Raw genomic sequence first — 23,477 nt, forward strand, 5'->3', positions numbered from 1 at the left:
CGATGCAGGAAAGGAGCGAAAGTTGAAGCTTTGTGAGTTGGAGGAGCTTAGGGAAGAAGCGTACGAGTGTGCTTCAAAGTACAAGGATGACATGAAGAGAGCACATGACGCGAAGTTGAAGCCAAAGGAGTTTGAAGTGGGTCAAAAGGTTTGGCTCTACAATTCGAGGCTTAAATACTTCCCCGGAAAGCTCAAGAGCAAGTGGATGGGCCCGTATGTGATTACACGGGTCGGGAAACTTGGCGATGTTACAATCAAGGACCCGAAGGACGGGTCGAAGCAAACGGTTAACGGTCACCGCCTTAAACCATTCCTTGATGGTAATGAAGAGAAAAAGGATGCAAATGTGGAGTTGGTATGTTTTTTGGGAAGCGTACCAACATATGAGGTGAATTAAAAAGACCGGTAATACGTTTTGTAAAGTTATGTATACTTATTCAATTGTTTGCGTAATTGGATGTGAATCGTTTCCGGTTCATACTAACCTTTCTTGATTGTGTGAAGTTCGGGCACTCCAAACGGGTCATGAAGATATAAGGTATGTTTTAGACTTGATTTGGTGCATTTAGGACAATCCACGATTTTTTTTGGGGGGTGGTAGGGCCGTTAACGGTTATTTGTTTAAAATTTTAACTTATATAAAAAAAAAATCACAAAACATTTTTAATAATCTTTAGGAATTTCTTATGTACATAGCCTCTTTAAAAAAGTTCATAATTTTCCTCATATATAAAAAAAAAAAAAATTTTAAAAAAACCCGTCGGCGACGGGGTGGTGGCCGTCGGCGACGGCTTCCAAAAATGCCCGTAGACACCATTTTGACCGTCGGCAGACCCTTAGCCCGTCGCCACCACATCCAATTCCCTTACCCGTCGGCGACGGGGTGGGACCCGTCGGCGACGGGCTCTCAATTCCTGTCCGCTGCAATTTCGTGAACTAGCGTTTTTAGCCGAACTTAACACCTCTCAAACCTCTCAAACACTTCCTAAACTTAATTCTCTCCACATAATTCGACCCATATCATTCCCACATCACCCCACATCACTTTTTCACCACAAATTCCCTGCTCTCTCTCTCTCCTACTTCCACAATTCTTCATCTTCTCCACCTTCCTCCCTAAGAACCCTAAACCTTCAACTTACCATAACTCTCTCAATTCTCCACCAAATCCACTGATTCTTGGGTCCATCTTGAGTAATTTTTCAAGACGAACGAAACCCCTAACACGGTTTTCATCAATTCTTGCTATTGTGCAAGATTTCTAGGCGTGTTCTTTAGGGTTTTTGAAAGGGTGTTCTTCAAATTGCTTGTTTGCCATCTTTTCTTAGTTCTTCTTGTCTAACAACATCAAAGGTATGGATTCTTCTTAAATTTATGCTTGATTATTATATATTAGTGTTTTTCTTCCGAAATTTTAAACTTTTTGGTTTAAGAGTAGGTTGTTTAGACAATGTATGTTATGATAGCATGATTTTGAGCAAGATTAGTTGTTTTGAATGGAATTTGAGTATGTCATAACCATAGTGAAGTGATTACACTGTTATGAACATGATTGAACATGAAGATGATGTTGACCTTTGTTAAAATTATAAGATATTGTAAGATTGACAAAAGATTAATAAGTTATGATAAAGTGAGCGACTTTGGAAGTTTAAAGAGGCGACTTTGCGTATACTTGTTAATTAAATTGTCAACATCATACTTCATGTTCAAAGTTTGGGAGTTAATGAAGGTTGAATCTATATTGATGTTTTGCTTGTTTTTGATTGTAGTCATGGCAGGAAGCAAGAGACAAAAGACTACGGGTCAAGCTTCATCATCCGGGATTGGGTCTTCTTCCGGTTTAATACCGAAGAAGTGGGAGCAACCGAGCACTGTTGTAGAAAATGATGCAAGATTATACCGACAAGATTGGGAATGGGCAAAGTTCAGGGATAGTCAAAATGCCAGAATTTGGGATGACGAGAAGAACAAACAGTTGTCGAGCTACCAAGATAGAAAGTTGGAAGCTAAGTTGTGGAAATGGAAGATGACAAATGGGGTGAACACGTCGGTTCCAACAAGAGTGATATGTGAACGGACCGTGAATGTAGAAGAATTCCGGAAAATCGGGATTGTACAAATGTTTGAGAGGTTGGGATGGGAGAGCGTTTTGGATTGGTGTGAAGACAATACTCACCGGATTTACTTGTCGGAAGTATGTGAGTGGTTGTCCACTTTGAAGCTTGTAAACAAGAATGAATCCCCTTCGCAATGGAAGTTAGTGGGGAAGACATCTCGAGGAAACATGACGATGTCTTTCGAAACTATGAATCGTATTGCTGGGTTTGACTCTTTGGGGGTACAAGCCTATGATTACCCATCCATTGAGAATTTTTTGGATAATCATTTGAACATCAACGATATGGATCAATTGATAGATGTTATTTTGCCAACCCACCCAGGAGGTGACATGAAACGGAAACATATGTCGCTCGAGGGAAAGATCCTTCAAGGGATCTCGGTTGAGAACATTTTAGCAAGATTTGGTGATCGTGGGGGTGTGAGAGTAAGTGATTGCAGGGTGGTGCATGCCTTATTGTATGGGACCCCGACACTGTCGTGGAGGCACATAGTCATGATGAACACATGGGCTACCAGGGAGTCGTCTCAGAGGCGGTTTATTCCGTATGCACGCCTCATTAGTGCCATGCTTGTGCAGCAGAATTGCTTACCCTCGGAAGCACTATAGGTCTCTAAGCCAGTGGAGGAATTTACTTGGGGTTACATGAAGAAAAATTGGAGGATAGAGGTCAAGTTTTCGGGAAATAGGTATGTGGTGACCGATGATTTGGGGAACAAGTTTGAGGTTCGTACTTCCGGGGCACCACCCGTGCAGGAAGAAGATGTGGAGATGGAGGAAGAAGAGGAGGAAGCTGAACCCTCCGATGCACAAAGACCAGGGCAACGTTACATGCGGCCACATAGGGAGATCAACGCTGAGGTGGCAGGTTTTGTGACCCGACGACGGGTGCCCTCCTACAAAAACTTTGACAGGGGGCAACAGGAGATATATGATAACGTCTCCGCGTGTATAGGAGAAGGTCAGGAATACAATCAAAGGAGAGAAGCTTGGCAAGGGTCTTACGGAGCTTCAATGCAAGAATACTGGGACGCTCAAGGAGCCCAACGTGAAAGAATGAATAAGTTCATGGAAGAGCAAGAACTGTTCCAAGCCATGCAAAGATCACACATGGAACAGTTAGCAAAGCAACAGGAGGATGAAGCAGCCCGAAGGCGGGCATGGGAAGAAGCGGAAACGGCGCGTCGACAACAAGAAGAAGAATTGAACCGCCGCCGTTGGAGTGCCATGTATGTCTCTCAAGAGATGGCGCTTAATAACGCCAAAGTGTTGCATGATCAGGAGCGACACCATAGAGACTACCAAGCCGGCCTCCCCTACGCCGAGCACTCGGGGTGGACAAATTACTCCGATCTTCCCTATCCTCAAGGCCCATCCGACCCGACTCCGCATTGGCCCGAAGCGGTAGGGTCTAGCTTCGTTCCAATCCCGTACCAACCACCACCCCAAGGGGAACAAAGCCCCTTAGATAACTATAGGGAGATGTTCGAGGCCCTCACTGGTTATCCATACCAACCCAACCCGCCCATACATCCAAACGAGCGATATCAGCGGTAGAGGTATGATATGTTTTATGTTGTTGTTGTTGTATATTATTTTCCGTTATTTCTTTTTGTTTTTATTTAATTATTGCCTAGTTAAATGAACTTTGTGGGTGTGTTCCCTATATAACCCTCATGAGACCGACTCGTCCTCCCGAGCTATCGAGAGGTTTAAAGGGCTTGCGTGCATATGCTAAATGCCGTCGTGATTCCTACGAAAGTGAGTTAGGTTTATTGTTGTTGTAAAATATTTTTCCACATAAAGTCAAAGGTACAATAATGTATGGCTTGGTAATAATTTCATAAAAGTGGTAGAACTAGGTAACTAACAAATTTTGATGGTTGTGAGAAGCATGCTTCTACACAAGGGTTAAGATTTGTAGGTACACTATGTTCGTGAGACGACCGCTTGGTTGAAAAGATGAATAGCACACAAGGAACTAGCGAAAAACCAGGTGCATACGTTTCTTTTTACCTTTGATTTTTAGTTAGCAAATAAGTGGACTGTATTTTGTATTTTATTTTCCGGGGGGTAATTTTGGGGAGGTTAGCCGTGTCACATCCCTTGTGCTCTAAAAACTCTAGTTCTTACACATTGAGGACAATATGTACTTCAAGTGTGGGGGATGGGGGAGTAGTAAAAATTTTCGATTTTGACCCGTTCATTTAAATACTACACATTGAGGACAATGTCTACCTCAAGTGTGGGGATGGGGGAAAATTTCAAAAATTTTTCAAAAATGTCTTGTTTTCAAAGCAATCTCAAAAGCACAAGTAACCAAGTCAACGAGGGATGTCACAAACCATTTGGTCTTTTGTCATGGTCAAGTTCAAATTAATAAGCATATCGGGTATTTAGTGGGTGGTTATTTGAGAATAATTCGCCTAAGGAACTAGCAATGTATGCATATCACATATCATACCCTTATACGTGAGGTTTGAGCCCTTTATACATCATAGATTCACATTCACATGTTTCTTTGTTTGAGTGGGCCATTAGTCGCGTATTGTAGAACTTGCAACTTTTGATACATTCGAGACTATAGACCGAATACAAGCACGAGAATGATTAAGGCATTAGGTGAACTTTTTACTTTTAAACCATTTATCTATCCTTACCCAAACAAATCCCCTAGTCGCCTAATTTGAGCCTAAACCTTTCGTTTGACAACCCATTTAGCCCATAACCATAAGCCTTTTCTTTTTAAACCCGTGTGATGAAAATTCGATTATAGGAACTTAAGTTTTATAGTTGTGATTCATTTAAAAAAAAATAATAATAATAATAAAATAAAATCAGAAAATGTTGCGAAAAAGAATGAAAAAAAAAGCAGTGAGAAAAACACAAAAAGATGTGCTAGTAGTTTGTTGAATAAAAGGCGAAAGTTTTCGCCCATTTTGGATGTTTATAGTTTGCTTTTGTTTAGGATAGTCTTTTGTAATAAAATTCGAATTTTTCATCACCATAGCCACTTAAAAATATCCTATTCCTACCCTTCGCCTAGCCCCGTTACAACCCCTCAAAGACCTTTTGACTTGTGCTTAGTATTTGTGTTCGATAGTGGAGAATGATTGAGTTGCAAGCCTATGCGGGTACGTGTTCTATTTGGTTTTGAGCGATTAATTGTTGAAAAGCTAATACATTACACATGTTAGCAAACTTTAAGCCGAGTGGAGAGCACATTGTGAGGGATATGCATGATTTGTTAGTTTTACGGGCGGGTTAATCTTGGGTAACCATTTGTGTATCTAAAGCACGTCACCGCTAAATACATTGAATATTGTAAAGAGTTTGAACTTTTGTATGACATTAGACCTTAACCTTTGTCTCGGGAATGGGATGTATGTTCGTTGTTCGACCCACGTGAAAGTGAAAAACAGATTTGCTTGGGGACAAGCAAAAGACAAGTGTGGGGATGTGATACGCGGTTGAAAACCGGTGCTTGTTATTGTTTAACTTAACGTTTTACGTAAGTTTTAGTTTCGAATAGCCTACTTTTAATCAAGAATGTGTTTTGCAGGTTTGATGGAGTTTAAGGAGCTTTTCGGGAGCTTTACGGGTCATCGGGTCGAAAACCGGAGCACCGGGATGCGTTACGGATCAACCGGAAGTGCAAGGAGCTAAAAATGGAAATTTGGTTTTTAGGGAGCCGTCGGCGACGGGGTACAGGCCGTCGGCGACGCCCCCTGGATAACCCCGTATGCTGAAATTCCCGTATCCAGATGATTAGGCCGTCGGCCAAACTTGCAATTTTGGGGACCCGTCGGCGATGGGGTCAGGCCCGTCGGCGACGGGTGAGGGATTTTCAAAACGCGAATTTTTGCAAATTGAGAGGGGATTCCGATTTCTATTGGTTAAAACTCATTGAAGACGGGAGTTACACTGAATTTTGAGTTTGAAAGACATTCTTGGAGCCATTATTCACCCATCTTTCATCACCACTTCATCTCTAATCAATCACGATCCATCCAACAACCTGAATTATTCATCCGAATCAAAACCCTAGTTCTTCACCATTACAATCATTCAACCCATTCATCACCACCAACCATTCCAAACCCTAATCATTCAACCATCCATCTTCAAGCTCCAAGATGACCCAATTCACGTCTCTTACATCCGTTGATCGTGCCATTTACACCATGAGCGGCTAATTCCTCGGAGGTTTCACCCCGGTGTAGGTTAATTGTAAGTCTAGGGTTTGAACAATGTTTTAGTTTGGTTTTGTGACAACTTGATTTGTATTTGAATTGATTGACAATTGTCTTGCATTTGACCTATATTTGTGAATTGTCGAGTGAGTTATGAAATTTGACTTTACGAAATAAGTTTGTGCAATTATGCCTTGTCATTCAAAAGGTTTTACTTGTCCGAAGTAACAAAGTGCATTGTAGTCCGTGTATGCGTTGATAACAATTGGCACCTAAGCTTTGATGATAGAAATCCGTTAACAACATATTCAAGTGAATTAAATCTAAAACGTGTAAGAACCCTAGGATTGCAATAATCGAACCGGGTGTGAACCTTGTTTTCTCTATCTTGTCAAAACCTTTATTTACATTATTGCAATTGCTTGTTTTTAGTAGTTATAATTTATATCTTCCAATCAAACAAAAATACAAAAACATATCTTAGCAAGCTTCATAAAAGTGACATTTCCTACATTTCATTCAAAGTCCATTCGCAAACCACATACTCTTCGTGGTTCGACCCCTTGCTACCACTAGCTATTTGTTAAGGGTAATTAGGGTATATAAATATTATCTTTGACCGGAGCGCGACACTCCGATCACTTGATCACTTCTGGAGCTCAAGAACACTCTTCTATCATCTCTGGTCGTGTACCAAGCTTCTGTAAGTATGCCTAACCCTTTGTGGTTTAGTTTTTACATAGTTTTAGCTTAAAAGTCAATCCGTCGTAATTAACGATTGACTTTACGATAAATCACAAATGGTCAAGTGGTTTGTTGAATCAAAGGTAGTTATATGTTGGTAATCATGTGGGCCTTAAACCCTTGAAAGGGCACCCTCTGATTCCCACTCTAACTAGTCCGAATGTCGAGTCAAACTTGCTTAGAAAAAGTCAACAGAATGCTATTTTGCGATTTTATGCATAATCAGTAATGTAGATGGCGTGTAATCTATTTTAACACTCATATAACATGATAATAAGTATATTAGCTAGTCTAAGCTTGTTTGATCCGACCATTTACTGTTTAGACCCGGTTCGGAACCGAAAGTCGCAAAACTTTGACTTTTGCTTTGACTTCAGTTCTGACCGTTTTGGTATGAGTTGGATATGCCTTAGGACTCTCTTAGGACCAGGTTACGTGATGGTATAACCCTCTGTGACCGGTTCGTGGTTTGTCCGAGTCTTTAGCACATTTCCGTTAAAAGCTTAAAAGTTGACCGTAACACCCTTTTTACTTTAAAAAGAGAATTTTGGACACGTGAAAGGACAATAACCTTAGTTACTGATTTCTAAGCATGTCCCCCCATTCGTTCCGCTCGCAACAATCCAATTAGTTCTCCGGGCGAAAAAAGGCTTTGCGCTCCCGCATTCTGATTGATCCTGTGCAATGTTGTAATCCTGTTGTTCCTTAATTTCACGTCAATCCGAGGTCCAGAATAGGAGTTATGCTAAATAGCGCAATTACGGAAACTTAAGTAATTAAATGGCGCAATTAGCATAACGCCTATCTAAACCCAAATTTCGACACCAAACCTTTTATACACTGATGTAAAATAATATTTTGGGATTTTTAAAAATTTTTAATTATTTTTAACCTGCTCATAACCTGCGGTTATGGCATCGGTTCGGTATATACCGAATATGCCCTTTTTGGACATAACTTGAGTTCTACAAGGTGTTTTGACCCGATTCCAGTTGCTACTGATTTGAAATAATAAGTAGAGTATTTTTGGACTTTATAAACTGTTCGGAAAACTCAGATTTCCTGTAGAACTCAGAAACCTCTTTTATAATCTTTAAAATGACCAAAATACCCCTGCGGGGCATATAATGGATTTAAACTCGTTACGGGCATTATGGAAGGTATCCTACTGATACCACAACCTCTTTAAAGCATATTGACTTAGGAAACCTGTGTAGGACTCTTACGGTTACCCGATACGCCTTTTGCGCGCACGGTTCGGTTTATGTAACTAGTATACATAAACTAGCCGAAACGGGTCAAACCTTATCGTTTATACCTCAAAATCCAGAGTGTGGTTATATTACCCATATAAAACAAGTCTTCAAACTTGTTGGGTCCAAACCACATTCCATTTCCCGGTTTTCGCCTTTCACGCGGTTAAACCGTATTATTCTTCGAAACTAACCGGTCTAAACTAAGGCTAAATTAAAGACCCGTTAGGATTCTAATAGGTTGTTTAAACCTTCATTCCAGAATAGGAGACCGGTAAAAGAAACTTGCATTTATTTGATTAAGGATTATTACTTGCTCAGGTAAATACTTTTAACTTATTTTCCCTATACGGGCTTGGGTTACGGTATATAAAATACCGCTTGGTCGGGCATTAAATCTTCCATCGTATGGTGGTTAATTGAATAATTTAATCGGCCCGTTTAAATACGTTTTGTTGGCTTTACGACTTTGGGAGCTTAATGACCATGTCCCGGATATCCTTGGCATCATTTTACGAAATGGCCACGACCTCGACACGCGGGTGTAGGCGTACACCCGACAATGTGTCTATATTATTAAAGGTATAACCGTTGGTTTTCCCGCCACGACTTTATGCTTTGTGGCGTGTCTATTAACCTTAAAGCCGGCACGACCCGGGCGACCGAACGCATAGTGAACATGTAATTCTTTTACAAGATTTGATTATAAATTATCCCAAGTTATAAAGAGTTTGTGCCTTGTGCATTCAAATCAATTTTATCAAACATTTTACAAATGTGTCGGTTGAATGTATTTACCAGTGTAAACTGACGTATTTTGCCCAAAAAGATTAATGCAGGTTCTACTCGTAATAGGCTGGCTACTCCTAAGCATCGTTAGAGTCTCGCAAGCTTGGGATGCCAATATCTGTTGAACAATATTTTATATTTTATTTCGATCCCCTGTGGATTTGTTTCGACTACTCGTGATACTTGGATATTACAATCAGTGGTTGAAATATAATTTATCTTTATGCTTCCGCTGTGCATTTATATATTGTGTGGTTTGACTATATTGTTGCCAACTACGTCACGGTAATCCCCCACCGGGCCCACCGGTGAGACACGTGGAAATCGGGGTGTGACAGGTTGGTATCAGAGCCAACATTGAGTGAATTAAACACTATCCTTATGTGTTTAATCTCAATGACACAATTACACATACTTGAGTCTAGACAAGAACATAGGACAAATTCGAATTGTTATTCCAGTTTGTCTTTTATCGTTTATTGTGATTTAAAGATTTGTTAAGCAGGAAATATGCCACCAGCAATTAGAAGAGGAGGAAGAGGCAAAGGGCCGATCACTACTCATAATGATCACGAGGCCGGACCTTCGAACATGCGAGCTCCTTCCAGCACGAGGAGCGAAGAACCTCAGAGACGTAGAAGAAACCTCTTTGAACCTTCAAGACATTCTACCTCACACAGTTCGACACCTTCATACCGTCACTCTTTTGGACCAAATTCGGAGAACGATCCCAATAATCCTCAACCTTCATTTATACCTCTCCAGCGCTCAGCTTCACATCGTTCTTTTGGCGATCCTTCTCCTTTCTTCCGAGGACAGTTTAACCCAGCGGATTATGTCCAAGAACCAATAGGGTATAACCCTTTAGGACCCGAAGACCATTTCTCCGAAGATAATGCGGTAGATATGGATGAAGACACGGATCCCATAGAACCTGCACGAGGTACTCCCAACCACCCTATCGAGATCTCTGATGGGTCATCCTTTCATGGAACACCCTATCAAGGTCCCGACAGTTACCAGGCGAGGTTTAACCAGTGTGATTGGTACTTCACACCTTCTCACCACTTCTCGCCTCATGAGCAGCAACAGCAGCAGGATCCTTCCGAGGATTCGCGCTTCGTGGCAGTTACGCCACCGCCTCCTCTGCCACCAGTTCAACCAGCACCTCCGGATCCGCCAAGGCGTAGGAGATCAGGCGCGCGGATGTCTACCCGAGGAGGGGAATTCCACTTTAGCACCCCTCGCCACTCGAGTGCAAGCCACTTTCCGCCAGTGCTTGAAGAACCACAGTTAGGGGAACCTTCTGGTCACCCTGCAGAGGTGAATTCCGCACCAGTTGCACCACCTCCGCCACCATTCGGCTATGAGAATCCGATACCAGCGTACGCCGGTTCCACCGCGTACAACCCGTTTGAGCAGCCGACTCACACACACTACAACTATAATTATGATGCCGACCCATACGTGGTAGCGGCCAATTACAATGCCCTCCATCCCGACAGACCTTATGGAAACCTTTTGGGGACTAGATTACTCAGCTCATGGGTATCCAGCACCTCCTAGACCTCCGGTTCAACAATCGTCGCAGCAGCCACGTTTTTCTCCACCGGAGCAGGAAGAAATCCTCCACCGTCTAAACCGAGTGGAACGAGACTTTGAGCAAGAACGTAAAAGTAACCGTGGATTCCTCAAAGGCCTAGCAAACTTACTAAAAGGGAGGAAGAAACGAGATCATTAGTCTCTTTATGTACTACTGTATTACTATTATAATCAAGTCCTTGTGTGGACATTTATTTGCTTTAGTCCCTGCGAGGACATTTATTATGTTTAGTCCATACGTGGACAATTGCCTTTTCAGTCCCTGCGTGGGCTTATCTTTTTGTCCCTGTGCGGACACTTATCCTTGTATTTGGTCCCTGCGTGGACTTGTTTTCTGTAAACCTCTGCGTAGGTATTTGGTCTATTTAAAAGTCCCGTTTAGGGCAGTGTGTAATCATTATTATGATTAATGGAATGTTAAGCTTATAAATTTCATTTTTGTCACATTATATATGAAATAAATAAATCAAAAATCATTCCTTTTAAATTAATCTGCTTAAATAAAGAATCTTAATGGTGAAACCGAGCCTGGTGTCATTATAAGACCCGGCCAAGATGGTAAGACCTGATTAAAAGGTTCAGATTCCTGTTAACCTCTGTAAATATGTTAACGTTCTTGGCAGATGTGATTCGTTAAAATCGCACGCGTCATTCCTATATAAGAATCCTTCAAAGGATTCCAAAACCCAAATTAATGATTTGTAAATCAAGGGTTAAATCATCCATTAGTGATATAGTGCCTACGGGCCATACCTATTATCATATAAGACAAAAGGCAATTATAGTCTATGACTCCCAGTCAGAAAAAGGTAAAAGGACTACGGTTCAAACCTTCATGCCTTGATTCTCTGTAATCCCGGCTTATATTATAAAAACGTCCTTGTGACTAGGCTTATGTGCCACTAACAATATTATTTGTAATTAGGATAAGTTATATTCAAATCCTAAGTGAAAGTGAGTAACAAATTAACCAGATATGGTCTATGTTTACCATGGTTAATGAATTGCCATAAAAGACAATTCCATAATAAACTCCTAAATAAAACTTTGTCATTATCTTCTGTAGCAGATTCAAGTTTGCAATGGCTGACCCAAATGAAGTTAATAGTCATTCGAAGGAGGATGACAATGATAACGCCCAAATTCATATAACGGGCGTGGAATTGAAAGCTCTAGTAGACGGCGCTGTTAAGGCAGCCTTGGATCGACAGTACGAAGAATACACCGAGTCCCGAAGCAGAACCCTATCTACACCACACTCAAAGCCAAAAACCCACTCTAAATCTCACAGCAAACCACCCTCGACTCCGTCTAAGCCTAAGAAGGACGACGATAGGCACTCATCCAATGAGAATAGTGTCCACCCTAAGAAGAAAGTGGTCGATGATGCACCTCGCGCCAGGGGTTGCACGTATAAGTATTTCGTTTCTTGCAAACCCCGAGATTTTACTGGGGAAAAGGGCGCGGTGGATTGTATGACCTGGTTAGACGAAATGGACACTGTTGTGGACATCAGTGGTTGTGCTGAGAGAGACGTGGTGAAGTTTGTATCCCAGTGGTTCAAGGGTGAAGCCCTAGCGTGGTGGAGATCTCTGGTTCAAGCCTCTGGGAAGGCTGTTTTGTATAGCATGACATGGGAGGAATTTATTGCTCTCATCAAGGAAAACTACTGCCCTCAGCATGAGGTTGAGAAGATAGAGTCTGACTTCTTATCGTTGGTCATGAAGAACCTGGATTGCCAGGCATATCTCACGACTTTCAACACTCTGTCGAGATTGGTTCCGTATCTTGTAACACCGGAACCCAAACGGATCGCGCGCTTCATTGGGGGTTTGGCCCCAGAGATAAAAGCTAGCGTGAAGGCTTCTAGGCCTGCTACCTTCAGATCCGTGGCAGATATATCTCTGTCTCTCACGCTGGATGCAGTGAGGCAGAGATCGTTGAGAAATGCTGATAATGAGAAGAGGAAACGTGAAGATGATGATTCACGTAGATCTAACAAGAAGCATCGGGGCAATTGTGACCACAAGAAGGGGTCAGAGAACAAGAAGAATGACCGACAGGCGGGCGATAAGCCCTTGTGCAAGGTTTGTCAGAAGCACCACTTCGGAAGGTGCAGATTTGAAAAGAAATCCCAGCCGAAGGCCTGTGGGATATGCAAGTCCTCTGAGCATAGGACTCTTGAGTGCAAGAAACTCAAGGATGCAACTTGCTATAGTTGCAACGAGAAAGGGCATATCAAGATGAACTGCCCGAAGATAGTGAAGAAGGCTGAAGATGGGAAAAAGACCAATGCGAGGGTCTTTCAGATGGATGTTAAAGAGGCCATCCAGAACGACAACGTCATAACCGGTACGTTTCTTATCAACGATGTATTCGCAAGAGTATTGTTTGATTCTGGAGCAGATAAATCCTTTGTGGATGATAAGTTCTGTGAATTGTTAAAATTGCCTGTTAAAGCCTTGAATGTGAAATATGAAGTAGAACTAGCTGATGGTACTATGGGAACAGTCTCAACTGTTTTAGATGGATGTGTTATATCCATTAGGAATCACTCATTTCCTTTATCCCTGTTGCCCTTTAAATTAGCTGGTTTCGACGTAGTATTGGGTATGGATTGGTTATCGCATAACCAAGCCCAAATCGTGTGCAACCAGAAGCAAGTGGTAATCAAGACTCCGTCTGGAGAACCACTTACCATCCAAGGAGATACTCGACATGGATTGCCTGCACAAGTATCTATGCTAAAGGCATCCAGATGTTTGAAGAAAGGATGTGTCATCTATATGGCACAGGTGACTATTGGGGAGGAGAAACCCAAGATTGAAGACATCCCAGTCATCTCTGACTATCCTAAAGTGTTCCCAGAAGAACTGCCTGGTTTTCCACCAAATAGGCAAGTGGAATTCAGTATAGACATCATCCCAAGAGCCGCGCCTATCGCAAGAGCGCCTTATAGATTGGCACCCACGGAAATGAAAGAATTGAGGACGCAGCTAGATGATCTGCTAGCCAAAGGTTTTGTTAGACCAAGTTCATCTCCTTGGGGAGCGCCAATCTTGTTCGTCAAGAAGAAAGATTGTTTGATGCGTCTATGCATCGATTACCGTGAACTGAATAAAGTTACAATCAAAAATAGGTATCCTTTGCCCAGGATTGACGATCTGTTGGATCAGTTGCAGGGAGCGAGATATTTCTCCAAGATTGACCTACGTTCAGGCTACCATCAATTGAAGGTCAAAGACGAAGACGTGCATAAAACTGCCTTTAGGACTCGTTATGGTCATTTCGAGTTCCTAGTGATGCCTTTTGGGCTCACTAATGCACCTGCCGCATTCATGGATCTCATGAATCGCGTTTGCAAGCCTTATTTGGATAAATTTGTCATTGTCTTCATCGATGACATCCTCATTTACTCCAAAAGTCAAGCTGACCACGAGAAGCATCTTCGATGTATTCTTAAATTGCTCCATCAAGAAAAGCTTTACGCCAAATTCTCTAAATGTGAATTTTGGCTACGAGAAGTCCAATTCCTTGGACATGTAGTCAGTGAGCATGGTATCCAAGTAGATCCCGCCAAAGTTGAAGCCGTCATGAATTGGCAAGAGCCGAAGACACCTACGGAGATTCACAGTTTCCTAGGTCTAGCAGGATACTATAGACGCTTCATCGAAAACTTTTCAAGAATTGCTGCACCCCTAACTTCCTTGACTAGGAAGAGTATAAAGTTCAATTGGGGCCCTAAGCAGCGAGAAGCTTTTGATATCCTCAAACAAAAGCTGAGCAATGCTCCAGTGTTGACATTGCCAGACGGAATGGAAGAATTTGTTGTTTATTGTGATGCATCGCACACCAGTATGGGTTGTGTGCTTATGCAGAGGGGCAAGGTGATTGCCTATGCATCACGACAATTAAAGGTGCATGAGAAGAATTACACCACCCACGACTTGGAGTTGGGTGCCGTTGTATTTGCACTAAAACTTTGGAGGTATTACTTGTATGGCATTAAATTTGTGATCTATTCTGATCACAAAAGCCTCCAGCACCTGTTCAATCAGAAGGATCTGAATATGAGGCAGCAACGTTGGATGGAACCTCTGAACGACTATGACTGTGAAATAAGATACCATCCAGGCAAGGCCAATGTAGTCGCAGATGCCTTGAGCAGGAAAGAAAGAGTGAAGCCAATAAGGATCAATGCCAAGAGCATTGAAATCAAGAACAGTCTGAATGAACGATTGTTAGCTGCACAGAAAGAAGCTGTGTTGGAAGCTAACTATCCTAACGAAAAGCTAGGGGTAACTGAAGAGCAGTTATCTTATGGAAAAGACGGAATTCTGAGATTGAATGGAAGGATATGGGTCCCTGTTTTTGGAGGCCTTCGTGACGTTATCCTCCAGGAAGCCCACAGTTCCCGATATTCCGTTCATCCTGGTGCCGATAAAATGTACCAGGATTTGAAGGCAAACTTTTGGTGGATAGGCTTGAAGAAGTCTATAGCCACCTACGTAGCAAGGTGCTTGACTTGTGCGCAAGTGAAAGCTGAGCATCAAAAGCCGTCAGGTTTACTACAACAGCCTGAACTTCCCGAGTGGAAGTGGGAAATGTGATAGTACATTTATGTCTATAGCCTTTGTCAATCCGAGCCGTAGCGAGAGATAGAAGAATACGAGTCGTTATATTGTAATATCTAGACAAATAGGCAAGGTGGCAATATTGTAATTAATGAGAAATCTCATTAAAAGCCAAGGCCTATAAATAGGGAGGTTATGTTTAGATTAGGAACTTTTGCTACATTTGTCATTTGGAGCTTTCTAGAGCTAGAGAGAGAAACTAGAGAGAGAAAGCGACATCGTGATTCAGGTTCTTGTACATTTTCAGATCTGATCAATAGAATCACAGATTATATTACGTCTTGTGTGTTCGGTCGCGTTCGTGTACGAATTCCGCACGTTATACGTTCGTTTCGCAATCGTTTCGGAGTTAAAACCAGTCCTACAAGTGGTATCAGAGCAGGAGCTCAATTGCACTGATCTATCACACATTTCTGAGCAGAAAATTATCAGATTCAGATCCGAATTTCATCTACTTCTTCATCTTTTTCATATTTTTCACGTTTTTTCTGAAAATCGTCAAATTGAACAGGTTTTTACGGTTCGAATCAGTTGATTTTTTGATATGTTGTGCGAAAACACTTGATTTACAACCCTACCAATTTTCAGATCCAAACTCCTAGCCGATTAGGAGAAATTCGAGTTTTTTTGGTCCGATTCCGTTTGAATCAGCGACTGCCCGTTTGAAATTTGGGTTCCCGTTTGAACTGACCGTTTGAAGCAATCTTCCGTTTGGACTATCGTTTGAAAGTGATACATTCCGTTTGAAAACAAGTCCTCTCGTTTGAAAACATAGTATTCCGTTTGAAAATTGACTACCGTTTGAAGTATTCCGCTTGAATGATGTATTTAGTTTGAAAGTGGTTAGTCGTTTGAAGAAACCGTTTGAAAAATTCAGTCCGTTTGAAATTGGTTCAGAGATTCACGTGATACTTGTCTTGATACTATCAACTGTTGCACATGTGAAATGATTAAAGGCACAAACTCATAAATTGTTAGTGGAAATTGGCGGCCCAATAGATCAGTTTTGTTGGCTGAGTGGGTTTTCCGGCCCTATAGGATAAACCAGATTGAAGTTTAAATAGAATATTAAAGTTTAAATTGCAGTTGCCGTCACTCTTAGTCAAACTATAGAATTTAATCGGCCCAATGATAATTGAAGTGTAAAAATAATTGTCGGCCATGTTTGAGATATATACACAGTTTTAGTATACAAAGTGGACGGCCCATTCCATGTGCATGTGATTTGAATATAACAGCCTAGTGAATCGGTTTGATCATATTTTACTAAGTGTTTAATACATTGGCCCAATCAGTATTCTGACATATATTAGCGGCCCAATCATATTTTGGACTTTTAAAAAGTTGTCGGGCACATTTAAAAAGAAAGTTCAACTTAAAAAGAAAAATTGATATTGTCGGACATTTAAAGATTGCATATGACAGTGTAATGGTCAAATAAGATTGTGTCATTATTAATTGTTGTCTGACATTTTATTTTTGCATTGATTGTCGGCCATTTTCAAGTTGATTGCATATCCCATTTACGTTGTGTTGGCATTAATTCAAGTGTGTGCATGAGATATGTTAGCTTGGATGGATTGAAAGTCAAGGTTCATTGCATCAAGGTTATTTGGACTTAAGTTCAATTCGCACAGTTTGATCATTCAAAGGTCCTGTTCGCTTGAACCTTGTCAGATTGTTGGGAGTAGAGTCAGGTCATTTGAATTTGATTCGGATCATAGCAGTCCGCACAGTCTGTCAACCTTCAGTCTCGCACAGAATATTCACCAGTTCGAGTATTATTTTGATTCAGTTGTTTGATAGTGTTTGAACTGATTTTGTTTGTTTTGTGTGATTCAGGTACTTCGAGATATTCAGGTAATTCGAGACATTCAAGGTGATTAGAGATGTCAAACAACGGTGAAGAGTTCTACAACACATTTTACAACGCGTTCACTTCCGAATCGACAGATAGAAGATCTGAATTGAAAGAATATTCAAGAGAGATTTCGGAGAATTTGAAGTTTGAGAACATGTACGGAAGCCAACAGAAGCCACCAAAGTTAATGAAAGTTGAAGACTATAACTGGTGGAAAAACAGATTTGAGGGTTGGGTAAAAGCTTTCGCTCCTGAAAGCTGGTTAAAATTGACAAATGGATACATTGAACCAGTGAAAGAGGGAGGAGATTTGATAGATCCAAAAGATTTCACTGACATTGACATAAAAAATGTTGTAGCTGAATATAAAATGATCACATTAATCAAACAGTCAGTGAGAGAGGATATTATCTCGTTACTTGAACAAGAGAAAACTTCAAAGAGTTTGTGGGAAGCGTTAGGGAAAAAGTGTATAGGGAGTAATGAAATTGTCAAAAACAAAAAGAAATTGTTGCGTAAAGAGTTTGATTTATTCAGTTGTATGAAAAATGAATCTGTTTGCAAAATGATTGAGAGATTTGGACATCTGAAAATGGAGCTGGCTAGACATGAAATCAAATATTCTGAAGAAGAGATGGTGGATAAATTGTTTGATTCATTGCCAAATGATCAAGATTGGCAATACTTCACTCTAATGCTGAAAAATACAATCAAGCCTGATGATTTAAAAGTGGATTTGCTGATTGAAAGGCTTGAAAGCCATGAGTTGGAGATAAAAAGATCCAAATTCAATAGTCCAGCGTATCAGCAGAATGTGGAACTTTACTACAGAGGAAATGCACCACAGGCTGGATCTCCAAAAATAGTGTTTTCTGCAGAAAGTTCAAATTCAGTGAACAATGAAAGTCTTCACAGTGGTTTTCACAATGGATCTTCTTCAAACACTTCAGACCAATCTGCTTCAAAGAATCTATTCCAGTGTAATATCGCAGTTGATTTGAAGAATGGGCAGAATTTCAGCGAAGAGTCAGCAAAACAACAGATGGTTTTCTTGGCATCTGTACTTGAATCGTATGAAAGCCTTGTTGCAGGGAAGATTGGCAATACCAATTTAACGAAAGAAGATTATGATCAATTAGACCCCAAGGAGATGGAACTAATGGATATAAGATGGTGCATGGCCAGTGCGGTTCGTCGAGCACAACAGTTCATGGAAATCACGGGGAGAAAGTCAATTGGTGGACCAACTACCAAACTGGGATTTGATAAATCCAAAGTGAGATGCTTCAAATGCAAACAAAAATGTCACTTCAAGCGCGAGTGCAGAAATGCGTATGCTGCTGATGATTCTGAGAACCCATTCAACGAAGATTACTACAAGAAAGCGATTTACCATCAGAACAAGTCTGAGCCACCAAGATTGAAACAGCCAGAAGAAAAATCAAGGGCTCTTACAGTTATCTACGACGATGAAGGATATGATTGGAGCAAAGAAGTTTTACCTGAAGAAGATGCTGTTGGGTATGCTTTTGTTGCTGATGCTGATCCTGATAGATGGTGGAAAGTCGACTATGCAAGATGGGAAATTGGAAAATTAAATGAACCTTTCAAAGAAGCCCAGAGAGCCAAACGATGGAATGAAGAATTGGAATGTTACATGGATCCACGGGGTAATCCAATTGTTGACCCATCAAAAGTGGATTTTGAAGCTGTAACAAATTTGCTTCCAAGGCAGGCTACTTTCAACCCACGAAGGTTATCTGATAAAGCTTATCTGCCTGATTTGGAAAAGAAAATAAGAGAGGTTTGTGAAGCAAGTCTACCGAAGGTGGTAGAAATGAAGAAGAGAAAAGAAGAAGAATTGAAGAAGATGATTGAAGAAGTAAAGACTGTTGTGAAGATTGCTGCTGAAAAGGATCAGAAAGCTGAAGAAGAACAGAAAGAAGGAAAAGAAGAGAACAGAGAGGAAAAGAAAGCTGAAACAGAAGAATTGGTGCTGAAAGAGATTGAGGTAAGAAAATCTTCTGATCTATCGAATGTTGAAATTGTTGATAAACATGAAAACAAGTGCAGGAATTGCATAGAAATATGCAAAGCCTGTATTGAAAAAGAAAAAATAATAAAAACAAAAGAAATTGAAGCAACCAAATTTGAAAATGTTTTCAAAACAAAATGTAAAGAAATGGTTGAAACAGAAGAAATTTTGAAATTAAAAGTCGAAAAGCTAACACTAAAATGTCATGGTCTTGAAGAAGAAAATAAGGTTTTGAAAGAAAAGTGTATAGCAAAATGTGTTGCTTGTGTTGAAAAAGAATCTAAATTTCAAGATTTACAAAAACAGTATGATTCTTTAAAGTGGTCAAGTCAGAGAGTACAAGAAGCTTATGATACTTTGAAGAGCCAAGTCAAAAGTTTTGATCAAAGATTGTCTGAAACTTTAGTTACTAAAGAAATGTATGAAAGAAAGTTTAAAGAAAAGCAAATTGAATTGAACAAGTGTGTAGTTGAAAATGCTAATCTTAAACAAGTCTTGGCTGAAAAAGAAAAGATTGTTACAAAACTTCAAAGTTATCATAACTCTTCGTACATTCTTGAACGCATTTTCCACATCACACCAGATGATAAAGATACTAATAATTGCAAAAAGGGTATTGGTTCCGAATTTCATCAGGTACCACCACCATTGAGAAACAATTATACTTTTTATGATGAGGAAAAGGTGGCAAAGGGTTTGAACATAGCTGACCAGTTACCTGGAAGTATCGATGTGACTTACTCCAAATCTGATGATGCTAATGATTCAGAGGTGGTAAGTAAGGTCGTCGAAAGTGTTTTGAAAGATGAGTCTGCAAAAGGTAAGTCTGAATCACAGGATGAAGATGAAGGAAATCTTTATGATGGTTATCTGAAAAACACAAAATCTGAGAAAAATTTGAATGATGATTCAAAGGGATTGGTTTATACCATGATTGGATCGGACAAATTATTCTTAGATGTTGTATTCCCGATTCAGAATGTGATTTCAAAAAAGATTGATAAAGTTTTCAAAATGGTTGAGATTGAAAAGTCTGAGATTCCGAAGTTTGCTGGTAAAGGTTATAAATCTTTTTTATAATAAACCTGGTTTTAAGAAGAAAAACATGAAGGCTGGTTTGGGTTATAAAAGAAAACAGAACTGGAAACAAAATGAAAAACCAAATTTGCAACAAAAGATGAATTTTGTTCAAGGGAAAAGCTTGAAAGAAGAGGAAAAACTCAAAATTGGACAACACTCTCATGAGGAGTTTGATGCTTTGAAAAAGAAACAACAACAGGCCAAGGATGTTTCAAAGAAAGTGTGTTTTAAATGTGACCAAATTGGACATGTTGCACGAAAGTGTCCAAATCCAAAGCCTGTTGATGTTGAAAAATAGAAATATGAGAATGTGAAACCATGGTCAACCCGATTTGATTTGAAACAAACTTGGAGGTACAATACAAACAAGTTTGCTTCAAATCAAAACTGGAAATCAAATCTGAAAAGGTTCGATTCAAGACAGACCTGGAATTCTCACACACCCAGATTCAGAACAACACAGAGTTGGAGAACATCTGTTGATATGACAAAACCTCAAGAGTTTTGGAAACCTAAAAATGTTGTTCAAAATCAAAAGGTTCAAAAAGAGACGAACTTTTACAAAAGAGGTACTCCGAAAGGTCAAGTATGGAGTGCTAAGAAACAAGTGTTGTTGGTAAAAGATGTGAAAGTTGAAATCAAAGCTGAAAAAGTTTTAAATGACAAAGAATTTCCAAAATTGAATGAAAATTATTGTGTTGAAATGCCTAAGGTCCAACAGACCTGGGCTAAATTGTTCAAATAATCAACTTGTATAAATGTGCAGGTGCTCATCGGAACCAAAGACTGTGAGAATCAAAACAGGAGCAGCCTGGTACTTGGAGAGGAGGAAGAGGCTGCTGGACCCTATGTTGGTTGAAACAGGGAGTTTATGTGTTTTCTGTACATAAATAAACAATATTTCAAAACCCTAAAAATTTGAAAAATTAAAAACCAAAAATATGTTTTTAGTTTGTTAAAATAGAAAATTTCAAAAATATGTGTTGATTGAATACGCCGAAACCCTCACGGCTGAACAAACATGATTACTTTCACCAGATTGAAAAACGGTTTTCAAACTGTAAAAATCAATGTGTTGTAAATCATGGGGGTACAAAATTTGACAACATGATACTATCAATCAGAGCATGAGAGGCAGAAAATGGATGGCGAGACAAAGCTATCTACACCGGTTATCAAATTTCTTTTAATGATTTTGCATTTTAGGGGGGAGAAAAATTGTCAGAAGAAAATACAAAAACATTAGAAAATTTGAAAAAGCCAAAAACATGATAAAATTAAAAAATTTGAGTTGTTGCGTAAAAAAAAGAGGAAATGATAATACATCAGTAGACAGTTACAATATGCTAAAGAATTATAAAGAATTAAAAAGTGTTAAACAGTCTCACTGATGATATGTTGATAGGTTTTTATAGACTTAGTAAGCTTTTTCGGGATATAAACCTAAATTCAAACACTTGCTTATTTCGTAGGGAACGCTACTTGGATATATAGGTAACCCCTGAAATCTCGTTTGAAAGGTCTCGTATTCTGATATACTAGGTTTTCATACTCAATGATGTCTGGGGTATTATTCCAGGACTTCTGCTGAATGGAAGTTCTGACCTAGTCCTTGGATAATATTTTCACCAAATGCTTGAAACATAGCATAAACCCTCAGCATGTAGACGAAACAATAAAATTGATAGTCGCTGCTGTTGTAACTAAAAGATCCTCTAAAGGGGACATACTGAAAAGTCGAAGTTGATATCTCTCTGCGCATACGGAAGTATCGACCTGAGATCTCTCGGCCCTCGCATACCTAATTTATATACAGATATCATTGTAGTATAATCACCTGTAAGACTGAATATTGAGATTCTGGATACGGGAGTATATTCAAGAGGTGGGACACATGAATGAGTTTAAGTTCTTAAAACACCTAAATCGTATCCTGAATTAGTTGAAATTTGTATGAAAATTTAAGTGGATCAGTATATCGACGATCTAACTGAATTGTTTAGTTCTTAATGTGTAATTAAGCTCAACGGTACTTGTGACTTGTCAAAAACTGATATGATCCTCTGACGCATACTCAAACAAAAATATTATTTGTAAATATGTTTGTACATATTTCTTATTGCTTTATTTTTCAGAAAATACAAAAAGATTTTGATTTCTGCGTTAGTTTCGACAACCGATGTCTGACATGCTGAGTTTTAAAATCTGAGTAAGCTGATTGTGTTTCTGAAAATAAAACAAGTTCATTAATTTGAAACTTGATATTAAAAAAAAACAAAAATTTCAAAAACAGTTTGTGATATCTCCAAGGTCATTAATTTGGACTTGGATGATTAATTGTGAGGGAGTTGGATTCTTTAACACTGCCAAATCTGTAAAGACTGTTGATAGGGGGAGTGATTTAGAGAGTTGAATAGTGCCAGATTACGATTTCTGGAAAATTGAATGTTCAAAACGTTGTTACTTATAAATGTCTGAGTGTTGCAGATGTTATACCAGACTACGATCCCGAAAGCGGAGTCTAAGGGGGAGTCTGAAGACGAGCTCAACGCAAGAGGAAGCGTGGATTCACAAAGCCAGATAAATATTTTAAAGGAGCTTGTATACGGAAAGCAAGGTGTCAATCCCAAAGCACGGAAGCTTGACGAAAGGGGGAGCCTTATGAAGAAAAGAGTTTACAGAAAGGAGAAGCTGAAGCTGAAGATAGATCCACGGGGATTCTGTTCAAACAAGAGAGAGTCTATGTTGATGAAAAAGTGTTAAAGCTTCAAGAAGACTCAAAGAGAGAAAGACAAGACGCTTCGAGATTGACTGCGGCAATATCCAAGGGGGAGTCTGTTAGTACATTTATGTCTATAGCCTTTGTCAATCCGAGCCGTAGCGAGAGATAGAAGAATACGAGTCGTTATATTGTAATATCTAGACAAATAGGCAAGGTGGCAATATTGTAATTAATGAGAAATCTCATTAAAAGCCAAGGCTTATAAATAGGGAGGTTATGTTTAGATTAGGAACTTTTGCTACATTTGTCATTTGGAGCTTTCTAGAGCTAGAGAGAGAAACTAGAGAGATAAAGTGACATCGTGATTCAGGTTCTTGTACATTTTCAGATCTGATCAATAGAATCACAGATTATATTACGTCTTGTGTGTTCGGTCGCGTTC

General features: G+C 39.8%; 1 protein-coding gene across 1 annotated transcript; it reads left to right on the forward strand.

The window, feature by feature from the left end:
- The first annotated feature begins 2,767 nt into the window (after positions 1–2,767).
- Positions 2,768–21,172, forward strand: LOC110933248 (RNA-binding protein 25-like). The gene is made up of 6 exons (XM_035989291.1): positions 2,768–3,280; positions 17,180–17,197; positions 18,628–18,850; positions 18,908–19,002; positions 19,099–19,209; positions 21,080–21,172. The coding sequence occupies exons 1-6, from the start codon at positions 2,768–2,770 to the stop codon at positions 21,170–21,172; spliced, it is 1,053 nt and encodes a 350-aa protein (XP_035845184.1).
- The last annotated feature ends 2,305 nt before the right edge of the window (positions 21,173–23,477 follow it).

This window comes from Helianthus annuus, chromosome 4, assembly GCF_002127325.2.
Source record: "Helianthus annuus cultivar XRQ/B chromosome 4, HanXRQr2.0-SUNRISE, whole genome shotgun sequence".
NCBI lineage: Eukaryota > Viridiplantae > Streptophyta > Magnoliopsida > Asterales > Asteraceae > Helianthus > Helianthus annuus.

Coding starts and splice junctions, on each gene's coding strand:
- LOC110933248 (XM_035989291.1), top strand. CDS start 2,768: ATGAAGAAAAATTGGAGGATAGAGGTCAAGTTTTCGGGAAATAGGTAT. Junction 19,003..19,098: donor TGGAAAAGAAAATAAGAGAG/GTTTGTGAAGCA, acceptor ACTGTTGTGAAG/ATTGCTGCTGAAAAGGATCA. Junction 19,210..21,079: donor TGGTGCTGAAAGAGATTGAG/GTAAGAAAATCT, acceptor ATAAATGTGCAG/GTGCTCATCGGAACCAAAGA.